At 39.2% G+C, this 20,979-nt stretch overlaps 1 protein-coding gene across 4 annotated transcripts in view; it reads right to left on the reverse strand.

Moving 5' to 3' along the window:
• UBA2 (ubiquitin like modifier activating enzyme 2) overlaps window positions 1-17,792 on the reverse strand; it is a 31,413-nt gene extending 13,621 nt beyond the window's left edge. The window contains exons 1-9 of one of the 4 annotated variants that reach the window (XM_082437868.1): window positions 17,586-17,790; window positions 15,642-15,725; window positions 14,675-14,745; window positions 13,408-13,472; window positions 11,915-12,015; window positions 10,230-10,351; window positions 4,733-4,800; window positions 4,161-4,282; window positions 564-663 (exon numbers count right to left, since the gene is read on the reverse strand). In XM_082437868.1, the coding sequence (XP_082293994.1) occupies window positions 564-663; window positions 4,161-4,282; window positions 4,733-4,800; window positions 10,230-10,351; window positions 11,915-12,015; window positions 13,408-13,472; window positions 14,675-14,745; window positions 15,642-15,725; window positions 17,586-17,723 (871 nt within the window). In that variant the 5' untranslated portion in view covers window positions 17,724-17,790. Of the gene's footprint in view, window positions 1-563; window positions 664-4,160; window positions 4,283-4,732; window positions 4,801-10,229; window positions 10,352-11,914; window positions 12,016-13,407; window positions 13,473-14,674; window positions 14,746-15,641; window positions 15,726-17,207; window positions 17,530-17,585 lie in introns of those variants that run through there. The other 3 variants (XM_082437869.1, XM_082437870.1, XM_082437871.1) reach the window with 3 other exon arrangements.
• Between the last annotated feature and the right edge of the window lie 3,187 nt (window positions 17,793-20,979).

Here is a 20,979-nt window from a genome sequence, read left to right on the forward strand (position 1 = left end):
CGTTACTGTAGATAACTGCAGAAAACTGCTCCAAACTGACATCCTAAGTCTCCTGGTACCTTTTAAGTTCCACTATGCTGAACACTGCTGTGCAAAACAAGCTGAGACACAATGTGTTGAAGGAGAGTGGGTAAGGAAGTAGTCACTACTACAACAGTTTTTCTTGCATATGTTCCTAAGTTAAAGGAACAACACTTTATGTCAGGGAAAATATGAAACAACTAAATGTTAACTGATAAGGGACTAGTTAAATAATACTGACTGAAAAGAGCAAGTCAGAGTATATAAATAGTATGATTCCATTTACGGAAAGTGCATATACAACTGCCTGCGTCTACGTGCACGGAGTTATCACCAAGACATTCCTTAAAACATTAATTGTAACTATTTCCCTAGGTGATGAGATTTCCAGTGATTTTCCTTCTTCATACTTTGTTGAACTGTCTGAATTTCTTACCATGGGTGTATACCACTGTATAACAAGAAATGACAGGGCTATTTAAAGATTTTAGGTTAGAGAATTTCCAATTTAGGTATCCCAAAGACAAAAATGTATCCTTTACCTTGACTTTGCACTTCAGCCCAATCCAATGGAACCGGAGGTTTCCTTTTCCGCCACAGTTTGTCCATTGTCAACAGATACCTGATATCATCTTTAAAAAGCTAAGATAAAAAGAAGGAAAGGAAGAAAGGTAAATTCCATGAACCCTACAGTCCCTATGCTGATAAAGTAAAACAAAATTTCCCTGCTGATTTATTTTAAACATTACACTATAAAATCTGATTTAAAGAACACATGTTACATACCAGTAGATGAACAATTCTCAAAGGGGCAGGGGGAGCTTAAACCTTTGTGTAAAAGGAAATTTTACACAAAACCCCTGTATGTGAAACAGTTAAAATCAGAGATGCTGATGAAAGCAGAGTAAGGGAACTCTGAACCGTGCTGACTGACGCTGTCCTCCCAAATCACCTCCCCTAAATTAGCTCCTCAGATCAGTCGGAAGCACAATCATACCATTCAAGTGGACTAAGTGAATACACACCAACTCCACAAGAATTGAGGCTAAAGGTACCAGTTAGCAATATCTCCAAGTTTGTGAGTACATACCAATAAAGCACACACATTTAAAAAGGGCTCAAAAACAGAATTTAACCATCTGCAACATCTCTGAAATGTGCTCCCGCCCCCCCAAATAACCTCAAACACACAAAACAATTCCTATTTCGAAAATAAAAACATAAACATTACCACATGTAGACTGAGAGACCATCACATGAATCACACTTCCTATGTGGCAGAATTTCAGATGATTTTAATAGTTTTACCTTTTCCTTAGCTATATTTTCTATTGTTGACTGATTTATTCCACAGGTTTGTTGTATGTACCAGGTATGAATTTAGGTGTGGCTAAGTTAAAAGAACTATTTCTATCAAAATATACTCAATTCAATAAATATTTATTAAGCATCCTTAATCTTTGAAAACCAGCCAAATATACAATTAGAGTACAATTCAGTGTGAAAACCACACAGCTCTGAGTACTGTAAGTTTTTTTAAAAATTTATTTATTTATTCATTTATTTTTGGCTGTGTTGGGTCTTCATTGCTGTGCGTGGGCTTTCTCTAGTTGCGGTGAGTGGGAGCTACTCTTCGTTGTGGTGTGCAGGGTTCTCACTGCGGTGGCTTCGCGGAGCACAGGCTCTAGGCGCTCGGGCTTCAGTAGTTGTGGCACATGAGCTCAGTAGTTGTGGCTCACGGGCTTAGTTGCTCCACAGCATGTGGGACCTTTCCGGACCAGGGCTCGAACCCGTGTCCCCTGCATTGGCAGGCAGATTCTTAACCACTGCGCCACCCAGGAAGTCCCTACCTTCACACTCCTGTCTCTTTCTATAAACCTATGAATCTCAACCAAATCCCTAGTTTAAACTGCTCTACTTACCTAAAACCATCTGTCATCTCTCTAATATCCCAGAGGAATCTCAAAATTAATTCTATCACCTTCCCCTCTTCCCCAACCCCCACGCACACATCTGTTTCTCACCCTACCTATCTCAGAGAACGGCACCTCTGTTCACCTGCTGCCCAGCAGGAAACCAGGTAGTATTATTCTTCATTCCTCACTTTATACATACAAAGTCCTGTTGAGTCTAACTTTTCCTCCACACTCCACTGGGAATGCAGATGGTTGTACTTCAGATTACTCTGGCATTGCACAACTCCAGAAGGCACTGTCCCATATTGGTTACAAGAGGAACACCAGGTCCTACAATAGTGCACTGCATACTTTCTATACCTTATAGACTACCCATTAATGGATTCCCACTGTCTTGGTATAACATGCTTATCGTGCCAGATCTAACCTCAGCTTACCTTTCCAGACCTCCTTCCACTCTCCCTTTTAATGGGAATTATTTCAGTTCTTCAACCTGAAACTTTCTTTCTATATGCTGCACACTCATCCCCACCCTTATTCTTTAAAGTCTTGAGTTGAAATGTCAAGACTTTGAAGAAGTCTTGACAGCCTCTGGACAGCCTCTTCTGAACCCTCATACTAGGTCTAATAATAATGTTTAATAATAAGTGGGGTTAAGTTTACTTATTATTAGAGGGTTCCAATGCATCAGAACTGAACGTCATAACACCCTGAACTTGAAATTCCTTGTTCAATGTTTGACTTCCCTTCTAGATGCTGAGCTCCCTCCCTAAAAAGAGCTGGGACCCTATTTTCTGTCTTTCACCACTAAATCCTCTGTGCTTAAAGTGGCCCCTGGCACACAGCAGATGCTTAAAGTTACCTGTTGAACAACGGATTGGAGATGTACTTCAGATTATTCTGGCATTCAACTGTTGCTCAGGTTGGAATGGAAATAGGTATATGGATACTAGTTTGGAAAACACTGTTGATAACCATATCAGAGTTAAGTGCATTTGATTTTAAGTATAATCAAAATAAAAACCACTTTCTAAGGTAAAGGCTGTAATGAGGAAATAAATGCAGTAGGTTTAAGAAAGTCAACCTGTGACATGTATTGTCACTGAGGAAAGATGAAATAGAAGCTGGAGGGAGCAGTAGGCCATTTGCTTAGGACAACAGGACGTGTGCATGCCAGAAAGCAGACAGGAGGAGCCAGGAGACTCAAGATGCAGGGCAGAGAGAAAATACTATTTGAAGAAAAAGGTACAAGACGGAAAAATACCAGGTGGAAGCGTTAGCCTTTTCTCAAAGGGATTTCTCTCAAACAGAAAAGAGCTAATAAGAACCTACTGTATAGCACAGGGAACTCAGTACTCTGTAATGACCTATATGGAAAAAGAATTTTGAAATATATGTATAACTGACTCACTTTGCTGCACACCTGAAACTAACACAACATTGTTAATCAACTATATTCCAATTAAAAAAATTTTTTTTTAATAAAAAAAATAAAATAAAAAAGAAGCAGGGAAAAGAGAAAGAGTTTGCGGTGAAGTGGGACCTTCTCTTAACAGGTAAATTATGTCCAATGGCTTCAAACCTGTTAATATATCCTTAAGGTCATCTGCCTAATAAGGTCATATTAGGCAGTTTAAGACAAGTTGAGAAAGCTTCAAGTGCCTATTATGATAAACTTGCTAGGCAATGAAGGTAGGAGAAATAAAAAGACTTTTAAAACGCAGATCTGAGGGCCTAGCTGAGCCATAATTAGGTAGACCTAATTAAAGCAATCTTACAGATTTCTCTAAAAATACTGAGCAAACAATATATAAAATGAAGAGGAATTCACCCAAGAACACAGGCTTAGGGATTCAAGAGCAATTTAGAACATGTCAACCAAACTCTCAATAGAAGATTTGAGCGGCAAAGGGATATAAGACGAGAAACAGCAGGAACCAAAAGTCAGTTATACAAAGAAAATCAAGAAGTTCAGTGAAAGTGAGGGATGGAAAGACAACCAAGAGTGAATAAGCAAGCCTCTGTATTTTACCTTCTATAAAGATGCTATACTGATTTAGTATTGATGTTAAAATTTCAAACCTGTTTATCCCACCTGCATCAATGAATTCACTAAGACAGCAGTAGGCATAAAAAGAAGTGTAATTCAATCATGCACTAGTTTAAAACAAACAGAGTAACAAAAATCTATCCACAATTATAAAAAAAAAAAGAAAACCTAACCTTGGTAAAAAGTTTAACTGGATCATATCCAGTTGATTTAGCCCATTCCTTGGTGGAAATACGTTTAATGTCACCATCTTCATTAGATGCTCTGGCTCTGGCTTCAGCTTCCATTGGTTCCCCTACAAAACAAACACCATTTTATTTTCAACTGTAATTAGTGTAGAACTAAGCTCTCATCTACCTTTAGGGGAAAAAAGAGTCACCCATGGAGGGCACCCGCATCTGACGCATTCTGAGTTCAAGGAGACAGAATTATAACATGCTCGTCACCATCTTTTTCTACCTCAGTGTCTGAAGGCCATATGTAGAGCAGGTCCAAGTACAGACCTATAATCAGATCTGGGAACAACTCCTGCCTCTATTTACTAGATTTGTGAAACTTCCCTGCACCATGTTTCCTCACAAGAAAAATGACAGTACCCATTTTTAAAAACACACCTTAAACACATAATATATTATCTAGCACATAACAGCAATTATTTCCCCCCGCCTTAAGCTATCAATATTAAATTAGCAAAATAAAGATAGTGCTCACCAATAAGAAAATATATCCCAACTAGTTTACTCACAGGAAGCTTCAGGGTCAGCTCTGTCAGGAGACACTTCTTGATCAGCATCTTCTTCCCCAAACAACTGGCTATAATTTAAGAGTAGTAAATATTTATGTACAACAAAATACTCTGAACAAAGGTTAACTTTTCCTACTTTCCTCAAACAACTAATTTAGTTATCTCAAATCTTTAGTAGGGCTGAAAAATAAACAATTGACAAATTACGCTCCATAAACTTGAAAGTATTAAAACAATCTGTTTAAAACAGCTTGCAGGGACTTCCCTGGTGGCACAGTGGTTAAGAATCCGCCTGCCAATGCAGGGGACACGGGTTTGAGCCTGGGTCTGGGAAGATCCCACATGCTGCAGAGCAACTAAGCTCGTGCGTCCACACTACTGAGCCTGTGCTCTAGAGCCCACGAGCCACAACTACTGAGCCCGTGTGCCACAACTACTGAAGCCCACGTGCCTAGAGCCCATGCTCTGTCAGAAGAGAAGCTACTGCAATGAGAAGCCCACGCACCACAACAAAGAGTAGCCCCGCTTGCCACAACTAGAGAAAGCCTGCACGCAGCAACGAAGACCCAACGCATCCAAAGCTAACTAAAAAAAAAAAACAAAAAACAGCTTGCATCCTCATTTCAACCACAACACAGGCAAGGCTAAATTTTAGTAGACCTAGATTCATTTCTGCCAGCTAGGCTCTGCAAATTCCTATGTTAAAATCTTTGATCAAGAGACAGGTGAGCGGCTCTTACATTCCAACATGGATAATATTCCACTGCCAGAATAATAATTGTGAAGTATACCTGCAGCTAGCTGTTAAACAAATACTGACACACCTATTATGTGCGAGGCACTGGTCTAGGTGCTGGGAACTCAGCAGTGAATAAGACGGTTTTCTTTTATAAGAAATAACATAAAAGTATTAAGCTGAAATTCTCTTTCGTTAAGCAAGTTATCCTAAGAATTGTTTAATAACTTTCTAACCATTCCTCAAGCACATAACTTAAGCTATCTAAAAAGCTATCTTTTTTTTTTTTTTTTTTTGGCTGCAACACGCGGAACTTCCCCGACCAGGGATCGAACCTGTGCCCCCTGCATCGCAAGTACGGAGTCTTAACCACTGGACCACCTGGGAAGTCCGATAATAAAGCTATCTTAAAGAAATCCTTTGTACAGTAAAAATCTCAAACATCCTGATACACTTTACAAGAAAATGGCCATTTGTTTCCCACATTGGTTGTGCCCCAAAATACAGCCCCACAATGGCATGTAAGAGTTCTTATAGACTTACTTCCTCTCCGGACTTAATGTTCTGCCAAACTAGCAAGTGTAAAATAGTATGTTACTGTGGCTTTATTCGTGATTTTGCAAGTCAATCATAAAGTTAAACACTATCTTCATTTGCTTATTGCCTATCTGGGTTTCCCTTTAAGTGAAAAAATGTATGTTAGCATTATTTTGTCAGGTTGTCTTTTTCTTATTGATTCCAGGAATATACTCCAGATCACAGTTTTAGTTGCTTATATGTTACAGCTATTTCATCCCATATAACAGCTTATTATTTATACATCATTTACTGTCTCTTGACAAGACACTAAATGAATTTGAATGTATCAATCCTTTATTTTATAATTAGCACTTTTGTATCTTGAGAAATTGTTCCTTAACCCCAAAGATAAAGATTTTCTCCTATATTAGGAAATTTTAAAGTTTTGTCTTTCACATCTGAATAATTAATCCACTTGGACTTAATTTCTATATATTGTTAATTTACACATATCCTTTGAAGTAGAGAATGCAATTTTTTTCCACATTGGTAGTGAACTGCCTTCCCTTTTATTTAGTCCCTTCTTTCATCTGGGATCTACTGTGCAACCTCAGTTACAGTCTGTTTTTCTATCCCTGCACCAGCAACTCACTAAACTATTTTTACCTTATATTAAATCTTGAAATCTGTTAGAGCAAGTCACCTCAACTTACTCTTCTCCAAGAATGTTTTGGTTCCACTTAGGCTTTATTCTTCCATATAAATTTTAGAATCAGCTGAACAAGTTCTAATAAAATCCCCAATGAGATTTTAATTAGAATTGCATTGAACCATATCAATATTTTATATACACAAATTAGTATAAATATATTTTTTGCTCTGTCAGCTAAGAGGGCCTAAAAGAAATGGCACCCCAGAACTATGCCTAAGCACTTGCATCTTGGTTCCTAGTATCATTCTTCAAATTAAAGGAACCAGGGCTCCTTGAAGAAATGTCTAATTCTAGGGCTGAAGCAGGAAACATGCAAGATGAGCGTGGAGCATCTTGTAGTACCAGAAAGTAAGGAATTGCTCCAAAAAAACCCCACACATTGATGGCAGTATATCAAAGAGCACAAAGCCAACTGAAGAGCTCCCAGTGGCCAAAGCTGGAACAATTTGAGCAACAAAATAAAACAGTATTAGATTATAACCGAAACTATATTCAATATCAATGAGTCCACACTGATATCAATAAATGGGTGAGAAGAGACAGGACAATATAGAAAGGGGAGGGAGTAACTTTACAGTGGAGAAAACAGACAAACACTACCTTAAAGTAATCAAGGCCTACATTAATAGTCATAAATCATGTTGATAACATGTACCCTTCATATGATATGATGAAAATGGCACTTTACCTCTGTGGTCTTTCTCCCAAAAATCCATAACCACAGTATTATCAAGAGAAAAACATCAGACAAATTCCGACAGTGGGGCATCCTAAAAAATACCTGACCAGGGACTTCCCTGGTAGTGCAGTGGTTAAGAATCCGCCTGCCAATGCAAGGGGACACAGGTTAAATCCCTGGTCCGGGAAGATCCCACGTGCTGTGGAGCAACTAAGCCCGTGTGCCACAACTACTGAGCCTGCGCCCTAGAGCCCGCGCACCGCAACTACTGAGCCTGCGTGCCTAGAGCCCGTGCTCCACAACGAGAAGCCACCGCAATGAGAAGCCTGTGCACCACAACAAAGAGTAGCACCCACTCGCCGCAACTAGAGAAAGCCCGCACGCAGCAACGAAGACCCAATGCAGCCAAAAAAAAAAACCTGACCAGTACTCTTCAAAACTAACAAGGTCATCAAAAACAAGGAAAGCCTTAAGAAACTGTCACAGCCCCCTTAAGGTGGGCCTAAAGACAAAACTAACTATAATGAGGTATCCTGGAACAGAAAAAACACATTGGGCAAAAACCAAGGAGATTTAAATAAACTATGGACTTTAGTTAATAATGTATCAATATTGGCTCATTGTTATGTATGTATCATACTAAGATGTTAATAACAGAGGAAACTGGGTGTGGGAACTCTGTGCTATCTTCTCAATTGTTCTGTAAATCTGAAGCTGTTCTAAAAAGTCTATTAAAAAAGAAAAAAATTGTTTGCCCAGTAAATAAAGCTTGCAAGTGTATTTCTTGTGAAATTTTGTTGTTACACCATTATATGTTTACTTTTCTGAGTGATTATACCTTAATCAAAAAATAAGGAAAACTAATGTTTGCTGTAGATTTCTAGAAAATATTTTTTATGAGGTTGATAGTTCTCTTCCTAGTTTACTAAGAATTTTTGTCATGAAAAGGTGTTTGCTAAATTTTACCAAATGCTTTTTCAACACCTATGAAGATTATATAGTTTCTCATTAAATTCTTAATGAAGTAAATGCCATTTATAGATTTTTCTAGTGTTAAACTATGCTTGCATTCCTGGAATAAATACAGCTTGGTTATGGTATACTTTTTGTTTTATACCATTCTAGATTTGTATGCTAATGTTTTGCATAGGATTTTTTCATCTACATTTATGAATGAGAATGTCTCACAATTTTCCTCTTATAACGGCCTTAACTGTTTTGTTTTGTTTTTTATATAATGTATGTAGGACATCCCTGGCGGCACAGTGGTTAAGAACCCTCCTGCCAATGCAGGGGACACGGGTTCGAGTCCTGGTCCAGAAAGATCCCACATGCCACAGATCCAGGAAGCCTGTGCACAACTACTGAGCCTGCGCTCTAGAGCCCACGAGCCGCAACTACTGAGCCTGCGCTCTAGAGCCCACGAGCCACAACTACCGAGCCTGCAAGCCACAACCACTAAAGCCTGCGTGCCTAGAGCCCGTGTTCTGCAAAAAGAGAAGCCACCGCAATGAGAAGACCGCACACCACAAGGAGCAGCCCCGCTCACCGCAACTAGAGAAAGCCTGCGCACAGCAACGAAGACCCAATGCAGCCAAAAGTAAATAAATAAGTATATAAATAACAAAATGCCCTCTCTTAAAAAAAAAAAAGGTTATTTATTTATTCATGCATGCATGCATGCAGTGCCTGGTCTTAGTTGCGGCATGCGGACTCTTAGTTGCAGCATGCATGCGGGATCTAGTTCCCTGACCCAGGATCGAACCTGGGCCCCCTGCATTAGGAGCACGGAGTCTTACCCACTGGACCACCAGAGAAGTCCCCAGCCTTAACTGGTTTTGCTATCAAAGATATGATAGCCCCAAAACATGAAGTATTCCATTTTTTAAAAAAAATTTCTGAGACTTTATATAAGATTAGAATGATATAGTCCTTGCAAATTTAGTGGAAATCACCTATAAATTCACATAGGTTTGGTGCATCAGTCAGAGGAATTTAACCCACTGATTAAATTTCCCTAGGGAGCCTTCTATTTCTTTTTGAGTCATTTTCTAAGTTTTTAAAATGAATTTATCCAATCATTAAGTTTTTTAAATGTACTGACATAGGGACTTCCCTGGTGGTCTAGTGCTTAAGCATCCACCTTCCAATGCAGGGGATGCGGGTTCCACCCTTGGTCAGGGAACTAAGCCCGCACGCAGCCTGAGTATGCGGGCCACAACTAGAGAGCCTGCATGCCACAGCAGAGGATCCTGCGTGCCGCAACAAAGACCCAACGCAGCTGGGGGTGGGGGTGGGGGGGGATATGTACTGGCATAATCTTTTATCATCCCATTTTTTCCCCTTATTATTCTAATCTGTGTTGAGATTATATTCCCCACTTAGTTATCTATCCCCCTCTCCTTTTTATGATCAAACTTGCCAATTTATTTTTTGCTCTTACCTCAATTATATCGTTCCTTCTAATTTTTTTGACTTTATGTTGTTCTTTTTCTAACATAAGTTGGATCCTTTGCTCATTAATGTTCACCTCTCTTCATGTGTGTAAGCCTGTATCTTTTCTTCCAACTACCACATTCAATGTATCCTACAAGTTCCACATGTAGTATTTTCAGTATTTTTACAAAGTATTTTCAACTTCCATTATTTCTTTTTTAACCAATGAGTTACTTCTAAGTATGTTTTAGTATTTCCAAATACATAGATTTGTATTCATTTAGTTACATGCCTGTCTCCAGTCAGACTAAGCTTCATCATCATAAGTACAATTTCTCCAAGGTATTCAAATAAAAATGACCCCACTGTCCATGATCAGTACTAAAAATATGCCCAGAAACATATATACTCTTACTTGAACAAATATTTTGCCCAAACGATGCAATGAATAGGTTCTGAAGGTGTGTTACGAATTGTACAGCCAGGAAAAGTTCTCTGGGTTGGTTTGGGATGACATTCGTAACACTCAGTCACACCCTGCAAAGTCAGGATATGAGAAAAACATTTATCCCATCATGGTGGTTTCTCAATATTGTAATATAATCATAAACATTTCATTCCTTCATCTATATTCCAACTGTCAAGAAAATTTTAAAATATTAGTAACTCCAAAATCCTTACTTTACAGATAAGGAACTACAACGTAAAAGTTAATTCAATCTACCATAGTCACAGCTATGACTAAGCCAGGACTTCTCTGATTCCTGGCCCGGTGAGGAGAAACTACAAGTTTACCTTGATCACACTAAACAGACAGGGAAAACTACTAGAAAGACAAATAACAACTTTCCAACCAATTATCTCTCAAATTTGTGAAACTCAGTTATTTAAATATTATTTACAGATTTACCTTATAAGCTCCTGAAGATTAAGTGAATTTAAAGCATTAATTTCCAGAGCTATCCAGATACATGGAAAAATCCTAAGTATTGCCAAACCAAATACTCTTCATTTCGTTGCTAAAGGGTTATGCTTAAAGTTATACTGTAAGGAATCCTTGAAAGAAGTCCACGGCACCTGAGATAATTTTCTAAAACTTAGAATGAGTATTCTTTATCTTGGCAATTCTCAATCTCAGTCTTAACACATACTAGTGTCTCAGGATCATGGTAATGAACAATGTCTTTCTAATAATGGTTAAAGACCCCAAACCTGCAAATAATATTTTAATATAAATTGCAGCAGATCCAGTGTTTTCTCCATAATGCCATTTCTGGTGTCCTTCCAATATGCTTTCTTGGGGGCAGCCATATGGCAAGCAGTCACCCCTCATAAACTGATATTTATAAGTCTTTGTAGAATGATATAAATTAAGCTTTCGAAGAGTAATATTAAACAGTAAAAACAACTGAAGCACGGCCACAATCTTCAGTATGGAAAAACTGCCAAAGAGCAGACAAAAATACCAAATTTCAAGTAGAGTGTAATTCCTTTTAGTTTCAAAACCTGCTAAATGATTCTTCGAATGTATCTATGTTTAATTTCTTAAAAGAATTCAAAGAAAAAAGATTTGAGCAGCAAATGAATAACAATGCTGAGACTGTATAAAACTGGGTTGTGAACACACATGTATTTGTTCTTATTCTCTAGTTTTATCTAAATATTTGAAATATCAATACTTTACAAATACTCCAAAGTTTTTTTTCAAAGTACTCTTCAGATCTATAAATCCAGACTTTAGACAAGTAACTTTTTAGAAGGCTGGTTTACCATATATCAACTACAACATGACATGTAGTCTCATGGCTACTAAGAATTTAAAAAGGCAAGTTTATTATGCTTGCCAGCCTAAGGATTTTAATATATAAGCTACATGAAACAAAGTAGCACAGAGCTAAAAGATCTTTGCCTGTACTCTTTTTGGTACCTTTATAGCATCTAAGTTTTATAGGAGCACAAAATAATCCTTACATCCTGGATGCTGACAAGCCCATGTCATATATATCCAAAGTTTACTTCTTCCCTCCTTAAGTTCCCAAATAAATATGTGGGAAGCAAAAAACAAACCAAACCAAACCAAACCAAAAAAAAGTACTTTACCTTTTTGATAGTGGTTACTTGTCCAAGATAACCAGCAGTTCCACTCTCAATAAGAGGGACATCAGCTGCTAGACACATTCTATTAACATGGTTTCGGGCAGCTGGAAGAAAAATACTAGTTAACAGGAGTTTACAAAAAAAAAGAAAAAAAGAAAAAAGAAATTATGTAGTTACCTTTAATTAGGATGAAATTTACCCAAACCATTTTTTATTGTTTTTATTTCATGTACAACTTTCTTATAGCTATGACCAGAGTAATACAACTGTTATAGACATTTAAGAGACATTCAACAGCAAAATTTCAAAGATAAGAAATTTATATCACAAATTTACTGTAGGAGAAGCACCCCTATATATTACTTTTTAATACCAAAGTGCCATCTTCCTCTTCTATTGCTGTACCTACTTCTATTAAATATGGCTAAAACATTGTTTCAATGTTTTCCAACCCCTTAACTTGCTCTTATTCCAATAAAATTATCAGGTAATACATGGAAGTAAATGGAGAATGTGGAGTATCAACTTTGGAACTATTTATCTTTTTTTTTTTTTTTTTTTTGCTGCACAGCATGCAGGGTATTAGTTCCCTGACCAAGGATCAAACCCACGCCACCTCAGTAGAAGCTCAGAGTCTCAACCACTGGACCACCAGAGAAGTCCCAACGTGGAACTATTAAGGCAGTTTAAGGTTAGGGGAAAAAAGATGAGTCTGGTTAAAAGAGTTATCCTCTTTCTCATGCTACTTTGTATGTTTTCTCTTTTGATATTTCTGGCCCCAAATTGTTACAAACTCATTTGACAGATGTACTTTTACATGTGGAAGTAGTTACAGAAAGAGTATTAAGTATTTTCACCCCACATTCCAGACACAAAGATTTGTTAACAATAACTGGCTATATGATACTTGATTATATGAAATATCACCAACTTGTGTAAAGTTTAAATGGTCCAAAATGTGTACACGTAATAGGATCCAATCTGATACATTACAGCACCAGATATACCCAAAATAATTCAAGAGCCATGACTTCTATGCTACCTTTGACATCCTGTTGCCTTACTCTCAAAACAGTGGTTTTCAGCCATAACTGCCCTTTAGATCATCTGGGGAACTGTGAAAAAATATGATCTTTAGGTCCCATTTAGAGTTTGACTCAATTGGTTTTGGGTGAAATTTGGGCACTGATATTTCTTAGATCTCCACATACACGAAGGAAGTCACACTGTGCTTAAGTGCTGGGATAATCTGAAACAAATATACATGCACGCAACCTACGCATCATCCTCTTTAATGATTTTAACTTCCCCTATATTCACACTAGTTCTAGTTAAAATTACAATCAATTGGCAAGCTTTAAACCTGATCTTACTTCCCTTTAGGTCTTTTAAGTTCTAACTCATAAGGAAATATTTTAATTAACACTAATTGTGTAAACAACCTTGTTATGGAGGAAGGGAAATACTTAGAATTAAAAGTATTAAAATAATCTCACCTCTGTTATCTAAAGCATTCATAACCAATATAAATTGTCGAAAAAATTCCACATTATAGTCAGGGCTACAAAGTAAAACAACAACAAAAAAAAAAGGTCACCAAAACAACCGGCCTTACACATGAGCTTCACAGTATAATACAGGGTCCTAAAAAGCACATTAAAGTAATAAAAGTACAAAAATAACTGATATTAGGGGTCTCTACAATATAGATAGGTTTGATTTTTCCCCAAACACGAGAAACAAATTTAAACCACACATCCGTTTTGGCCAGCTACCTCGGGCACAGAGCAGAATCTCAAACTGGCATGACTTCGAGAGTCCCACCAGGCCTTCTTGGGGCAGCAAGTGCCTGGGAACATACAAAGAATACATTCCCAGGATCTGCCTGGCCTGTAGCTTCACCTCACATGGTCAGGATCAGGCAGGGTTCAGGCCCCTAGGGTCCCTGCTTTTAGCAGCACTGGGAAAGCAACACAGGGTAAGGAGGTTGTAGGGCTACAGGCAAGCTTGTAGAGCAAACATCCAGAGAATGAAAAGGAAGCTGGAAACACAAATTCCCTGAGAAAGCCTAAGACTTTCTCTAATCCAGGCCTCAAACAAGAACTCATTATTTTTAAAACCACTTACTTGTGGACAACAACGATAGATAAAGGACATTTAGACGCAGGGTTCCTTTGCCCCAACGCCTCCACAATTATATTTTTACTCTATCTTTACTGAGATCAGAGTATATTTATGTACCACCAAAACTACTGCCCCATCACAAATTCCCAGTGTTATATTACAGAAGTCACAGTCCTAATAAACAAATTATTTTGAGGGAACCTTTTAAACTGAAAAAGGCCACAGCTGAAATCGATCAGAATGAGAGCAATATATTTAGAAAAGTCTGAATCATCATGTATATTGATTTCTTATAGTTTAGAATAGCCATTTATTTAAAACAATATAAGGTCCTTTTAGGTTTCCAAGTAACTTATTTATTGAAAGTATTAAAGTAAATGACCTCTTTTCTAAATCATTCAAATTTTATATATATATATACATATATATATACACACACATATATATATGAACTGTTAAAAGAATGTCACTTACGTGGACACAACCTACTACATTTTAATAATTCTAGAAAAATCATTTTTAAATAAGCAGAATGACTCTGAGTTCATATATTCAGCTAATAAAAGTATCTTATACTTTAAAGGTTTAATTAAAAATTCACAGCAAACACAATTTTGCAACATAATAATTAGAGCATACTTCATGATGCTGTCATGGTAGGCTATGATATTAGCTTTCGGGTAAAACTGCAGTACACTTTCTTTGGCAACCTGGAAAAACAAACAACACTAAATTACTAATTTACTAAATTACTACAACATTTCTATCTGAATATGAAATCTATCTATGGCAGACAATAGTTATTTCACCTATTTATATACACTTGTACATGAATGGCAAGCTTCAGCAAAAATATCAAATGCAGTAACCAAGTGTCAGTCAACAAATACTTACTAAGCATCTTCCATATATCAGAAACTGTATACGGCACTTGGTGAGCAAAAGTGACATTAATCAAATAACCATCCAGATAAATTTAACTACAAACTATGATAAATGATACATAGAAAAAGTAGAGGCTGTAATGAGTGGAAGATATGATTTAGTCTAAGAGATTTAGGAAAGCACCCCTAGAGAAAATTTGAAAAATGAAAAGGAGAAAAGAGTGAAAGTTTGCCCAAAAAGCTGGGAGAAAAGCAAAGAGAAAGATGTTTTAAAACCTTGAATCAAGATGGGACATTCAAGGAACTAAAGAAAGATCAAGATGGCTAGAACCTCAGGGGAGGCTGTCTTCTTCTAAAGGGAACAATGGCATAAGCTGTAGCTTCTCTTGCCCACAAATACAGGAGCAGCCAAGCTCCAGGGAATGTAGGAACACAAGGCTCATTCTAAGTAAACGATCAGAAATTTAAGAAGGGGACACCATTTACAGGATTGGGTAGAGCACTTTTATTTCCTCTGTAGATAAGAAAGGATGGCACAGTCTTCTGTCCTTTTCTAGAGATCTTCTTATTCTTCATAATTCCTCAGCTAAAAAGAGATGGCTTCCCCATATTCTCCCTCCTACTAGAGAGTCCAAATTAACCTAATACCATAAATGGAAGATCCACCAAAGGGCAGAAATATAAATGAATAAATAGAAATGATATGAGAAATACAAAGTTACCTGGGCCTTTGATCTTCCAACATGTTTCTTTTGAAACAAAAACTGCCTGTTGAGGTTGCTGACATCAATAGTATCCAGATCAATCTACAAATGCATAAACCCCAGATAAATCACAAATTTCCTGGGATGTTTGAGCAATACGTATCACTATCCTCAGCATCCATAACCCAGAACTTTTGATATTTGCTACGTTGGTGGAGAAAATGCTTTTTGACCAATATACTAAAGTTGTTAAATTGATAAAAATAATTTAATGCGTATTAAAACAAGATTTAATTTCAGAGACACCTTTCTCAAAAATATTTTAGAAAGGATGCTTTTTTTGTTCATTTGTTTAATCATACTGGCAAACATGTTAGGAAATTCCTTAGACGACAAAATGATGCTGAAAATGCATTATATTTCCATCATTTCTCTATCAATCTGATTACTCTTTCAAATCCAACATAATAGATTTAACTGTGCCCTGTTCTTTTTCTTAAATAATACTTGGCAAATAGATTTATTGAATTTTTGCTGCTTTCTTTAATTCAACAGTCTTTACCCACACACAATTTCATTTACAATCATTACTTGAGGGCTGTGGAGGGAAACTTCTACACAAGGTTAGAAGTCTCACGTTTTAAGTCTTATCTAACTGCTGCTTCAAAATAAATGTAAGAGAAGAAATAATTATAACTAAAACCATTTTCACTCCATTTCAATAAATTTACATGAAGAGTAATCAAATGTTCTAACTGTGAAACACCCTAATGGTTTTGGTGAAAATCACCAAAACATATAATCACCTAACATTTTTTATCTATGCTTTCTAAATTTACTACAAAAATTAAACCAAATAAAAAAGGATCAGCATTTATTTTTCAGGGGCCCCAATTCACTGTCTTGTCTATTACAAAATGATCCTTTTGAAAAAGTATCAGTAGGTATTAGCTATGCCACATTCATATTTGGGATACAGAACTGAATGGAAAGACTAACCCTATAAAAACCAATGGAAAATGCGTAAATGCTTTTCCCCCCAGTCACTCATTTATTAGTTCAGTCGGCCACCTCTACTTTTTTTTTTTTTAATTCCATGTTTCCACTACACCTTAAGATGCTATAAACTCACATCCACGTTTCAGGTTACAACTCCAATCTCTAAAAAGTTTACATTAACAGAAATGACTTGACTCAGAATTACAGTAGCTTCCCGTCACCGTACAGCAATGCAAAAGTTAAAATCCTAACCAATACCTTTAACGAAATAATCTACGGTGATAACAATGACAGTCACGCAGATTGTACCCAGAAGAGAGGGGCGCGAGCCACAAAGGAGTTCTAGCTAAGTTACTAAACCCCACCGTACCTCACTTTTCCTCTTATCTGTTAAAAATAAAATGGGATGAAGACAGGGTTTACAAGCCTATGATGGTAGCGAAGATTAAGTGCGTTAAGGCGAGTAAACCGCGCAGGACAGCGCCGGGCTCGGGACAAGCGCTCAGTAGGTCCTGGTTGTTACCACTGCCATCCTCTGCTCTGCATATTATCTGAGTTAAGGGGGACTTCGAATTGAACACTCACAACATCCCCAAGGGACTCGAGACAATCCTCTCCTGCCTCCGGTTAAAGCTGGGGAACTGCTCTGAAGCGAAGACACGAGGACTCTTCCACACCCCAGAGCCGCCACAAATTGGCGCTGCCTGGGAGGCGGGGGACGGCTCTTCGCGGGACGCCCGGAAGACCCGGGCCCTTGGCCTCCTCAGCGTGCGGAGCGGGCCCGGCGTGCAGCGGCGCCCGCCCCGTAGCCGCCGAAGAGCTCCCTCTAGGCGGGCAGCGACGACCCCAGGGCCTTTTGGTCCGCCCCCGCACCCACAGCTCAGGTCCGGACCTCCGGGCCCCGATCCCCCGGCCCCGGCTCCACGGCCCGCCATTCAGCCCGCGCGCACGCCTGGCCCTCACCAGGTCGATGTGGGAGAAGCCGGTGAGCACGAGGTTTTTGAGGAGCTCGCAGCCGATGCCGCCCGCGCCCACCACCAGGACCCGGCCCCCGGCCACGGCCTCGGCCAGCTCCCGCGGCAGCCCCCGCGACAGTGCCATGGCGGGACAACCACGAGCCTCGGCGCAGGCGGAGGCGGGAGAACTGAGCCGCGGCCGGAAGTGGGTGGGGGAGGGGCGGTCTAGCTTCCGTTCCTGCGCACTGCGGCCGCCTGTCGGCGCTGAGTGGGCGGGGCCTGGGGACCTGGCCAGTCCGCGAGCGGCCCGGGCTGGGCTGGGCTGTGAGCGGAAGACTCTTCACACCTCCGGCTGTACTCGAGCCTGGTAGTGCTTCGCACCGAGGCGCGTAGTTCTGCTATCCGGCTTAAGATTTATTAGATTTTTGATGTGTAGTTTTAAAAAATACTTTGCAGCATATATGTAACCAAGCAAAGGCCTCTTATGCCCCAAGTGAAGAAAGCCAAACTCTGACAAGGGGAGTTTGCAGCAAAGTAAGGACTTACTGCAGGGTGCCAAGCAAGGGAGTGGGAAGCAAGCCTCAGATCCACTTCAACTTGGTCTGAGTTAGGGTTTTTTTTTAAGGGTGAGGAATGGACTATTTCCTGCCACATCAATAAACAAAGGATGTCATAGTCATCAGCAATTGCAGCCCTCCATCCGTGAGCTGGTGAGCCCCAAGGAAACTCAGGAAGGAAAGAATACCTGCCATCTAGCAGCCATTAGACTGCAGCCACTCCCTACCGTGAGCCCTGAGGGAACTGAGGATGTGAAAACAGGATACTGGCCCCAGATAGCTGAGGACTGATTTCAGTGAGCCCAGACTCCTGCATCTTCCCATACATAGAAAAGCGCTAAATTCCTTAATTTGGGGTATCTGGTTTTCTTAATTTAGAATAATCCTTTGATGTTCCAACTACCTGCCCTTTGTTGCAAAACTTCTATATAACCTGGCTCCCCCCCACCGCCCCCCCCAGAGCAGTTTTCTCAGGGTTACTTGAGATGCTACCTCCCGGGCTTGAAGTCCTAAAAATTCCCGCCAAATAAAACGTAACTCTCAACTTTTAGGTTGTGAATAATTTTTTAAGTCCACAAGGGGAAGAACAAAGAGGCTGGGATTAGTCATCATCTTGTGACATTTCTTAATTGTAGTTTTGGGAGTTAGGATGTCTCTGGTTTACAGTTTTCTGGCCACGTGGTCCATGGTTCAGGAGTCTGTTAGCTCATCTTCCTCTGGAGAAACAACATGAGTTTATATCTTAATGATGACATGTACAATAGCAAGGTTAGTACATTAACGATGTTATCAACAACAGCAATTTTAGCCATCTGACTCTGGGTGATTAGTGTTCAGTTAGCACAGGATTGAGATCAGAGGGGATAAGAAAGGGAATAAAGTTTTGGAGAGAGAGAGATTTATCATAAACTCAGTAAAGGAACTCGATTTCCAGGGGACTCAGTTTCAGTTACAAAGTACGTCCTGGGAAAATATTGATGGTGGAAACACTCATAATATTGAATGAAAAAGATACAAGGACTTCCCTGGTGGTCCAGTGGTTAAGAATCCGCCTTCCAATGCAGGGGACGCAGGTTCGATCCCTGATCAGAGAACTAAGATCCCACATGCCACGGGGAAACTAAGCCAGCACCTGCAACTACTAAGCACATGCACTCTGGAGCCCACGAGCCACAGTGAAGAGCCCGGCAGGCAAAAAAAAAGAAAAAGAAAAGAAAAAGATACAAAACCACACATATGATTAAACTTTGTCAAAAAAAACTTTTTTTAAACTGGAAGAAAATAACCATGGTTAATATTTTTGTGTATCTGTGTGTGATGAAATTGTGGACAATTTTTATTTCTCCTCTAAACTTTACTGTATTTCCCAGATGCTCATACTCCTCAAAGAAAATGTGAATTTTAAAATCAGAAAAAATTATTAGAAGAAAAAAGGAAAAGATGGTGTGAAAAGAAAATCAAAATAGAGTATTGCTAAAAGAGCTCTCTAAAATGGAGCTGGAAGGCCAATGACAAAGTAATTTATGCATGGCTCAGCCTGGATGAAATCTGACGTTTTGACCACTTACTGTCCTAATGAAGGCATCCAGAACATCTGCCAGAAACTTGATACTTATTACCCTTACCCTAATATAACTCATGACAGCCTATCTATTTATCAGATCCTTAACCTAAAACAACTCGTGACCGAGTATTTCTTTTCTTGTGTCAGAGTACAGTCTCGTGGCTTTTGCCTTTATAAGCCCCTGACTTTTTCTCTTCCCCGGAACACTCCTTCCGTTTTAATCAAATCTGTGTCTTCCAAATTGCAATTCTTATGACGCCAAATATACTCTTTTCTTATCTTCTTTCTTCGTTTTGTTGGTTGACGGTGGAAAACAGAGGAAAATGCTTTTGACTTCTGTGGTCTTTCTCATCAGTTGCTTCGTTCACCAACCACACACCAAGCCTGATCTGTGAGGAGTACTCAGTCTGTTGCCCTGATCCATGAGACGAAGGAAGGGCCAGGGCACCTAACCATGGTTGGGGCGGGAGGCACCCTTGCATAGTAAGCTGCTGATGTTCCTTCCCTACTATTGGCTCTCATAAAGGCCCCCTGTGGCAGCTAAAGCTAACAGAGGTCTTCAACAAAATGCTGACCTTCCTTCATCCACTAGACACACAGTGGATAGAGCCACCTTCCTTTGCTTCTTTCCTGCCTCCCTCCTGCCTTTGCCTGGGCTGGGCACCTAACCCTGAGGCTTTGCTTTTCTTCGTGGGTTGGTGTGTTGTTAAAAACAAGATACAAGCTCAGAATGGAGTCGCATATGCTAAGCCTCATGTCACCAAACTGAGACTTAATTACAGTTTCGGCTCTCCCAGAAACAGAATCTTAAACCATCACTCAGGAATCACCGGATCAGCACTGATTAGGTAATCTACCTGAGAGACCCCTGCCGTCCCCTAAAGGAAAGTAACGTGGCAATAACCAACCCCCTTTTTTTTGCTGATATAACTTTCTTGTTCCTGTCCCTTTCTGCCTGTAAAAGTCATTTTGTTTAGCTCCTTGAAGCTCTTTCCTTTCTGCTAGATTGGGTGCTGCCTGGTTCCAATTGATTTTTGCTCAAATAAATTCTTATGCCTCAGTTTATCTTTTAACAGTGTGTATAAAGTATAAAATGCCTGCCCACCTTAACAAATTCAAATAGGATGCAAGTGCAGGAAGTAAACACTGAAAAGCACCACTCACAAAACTGCACACCTAATCCTACTCCTCAGGGCCTTGCTGGTGTTTATATTTCCAGATCTAGATCTTTTACACAGCACTATGAAGAGTTTTACATTTAAGTGGGTTCACACTAGACT

Source organism: Balaenoptera physalus, assembly GCF_965194825.1.
Source record: "Balaenoptera physalus genome assembly, chromosome: 19".
Taxonomy (NCBI): Eukaryota; Metazoa; Chordata; class Mammalia; order Artiodactyla; family Balaenopteridae; genus Balaenoptera; species Balaenoptera physalus.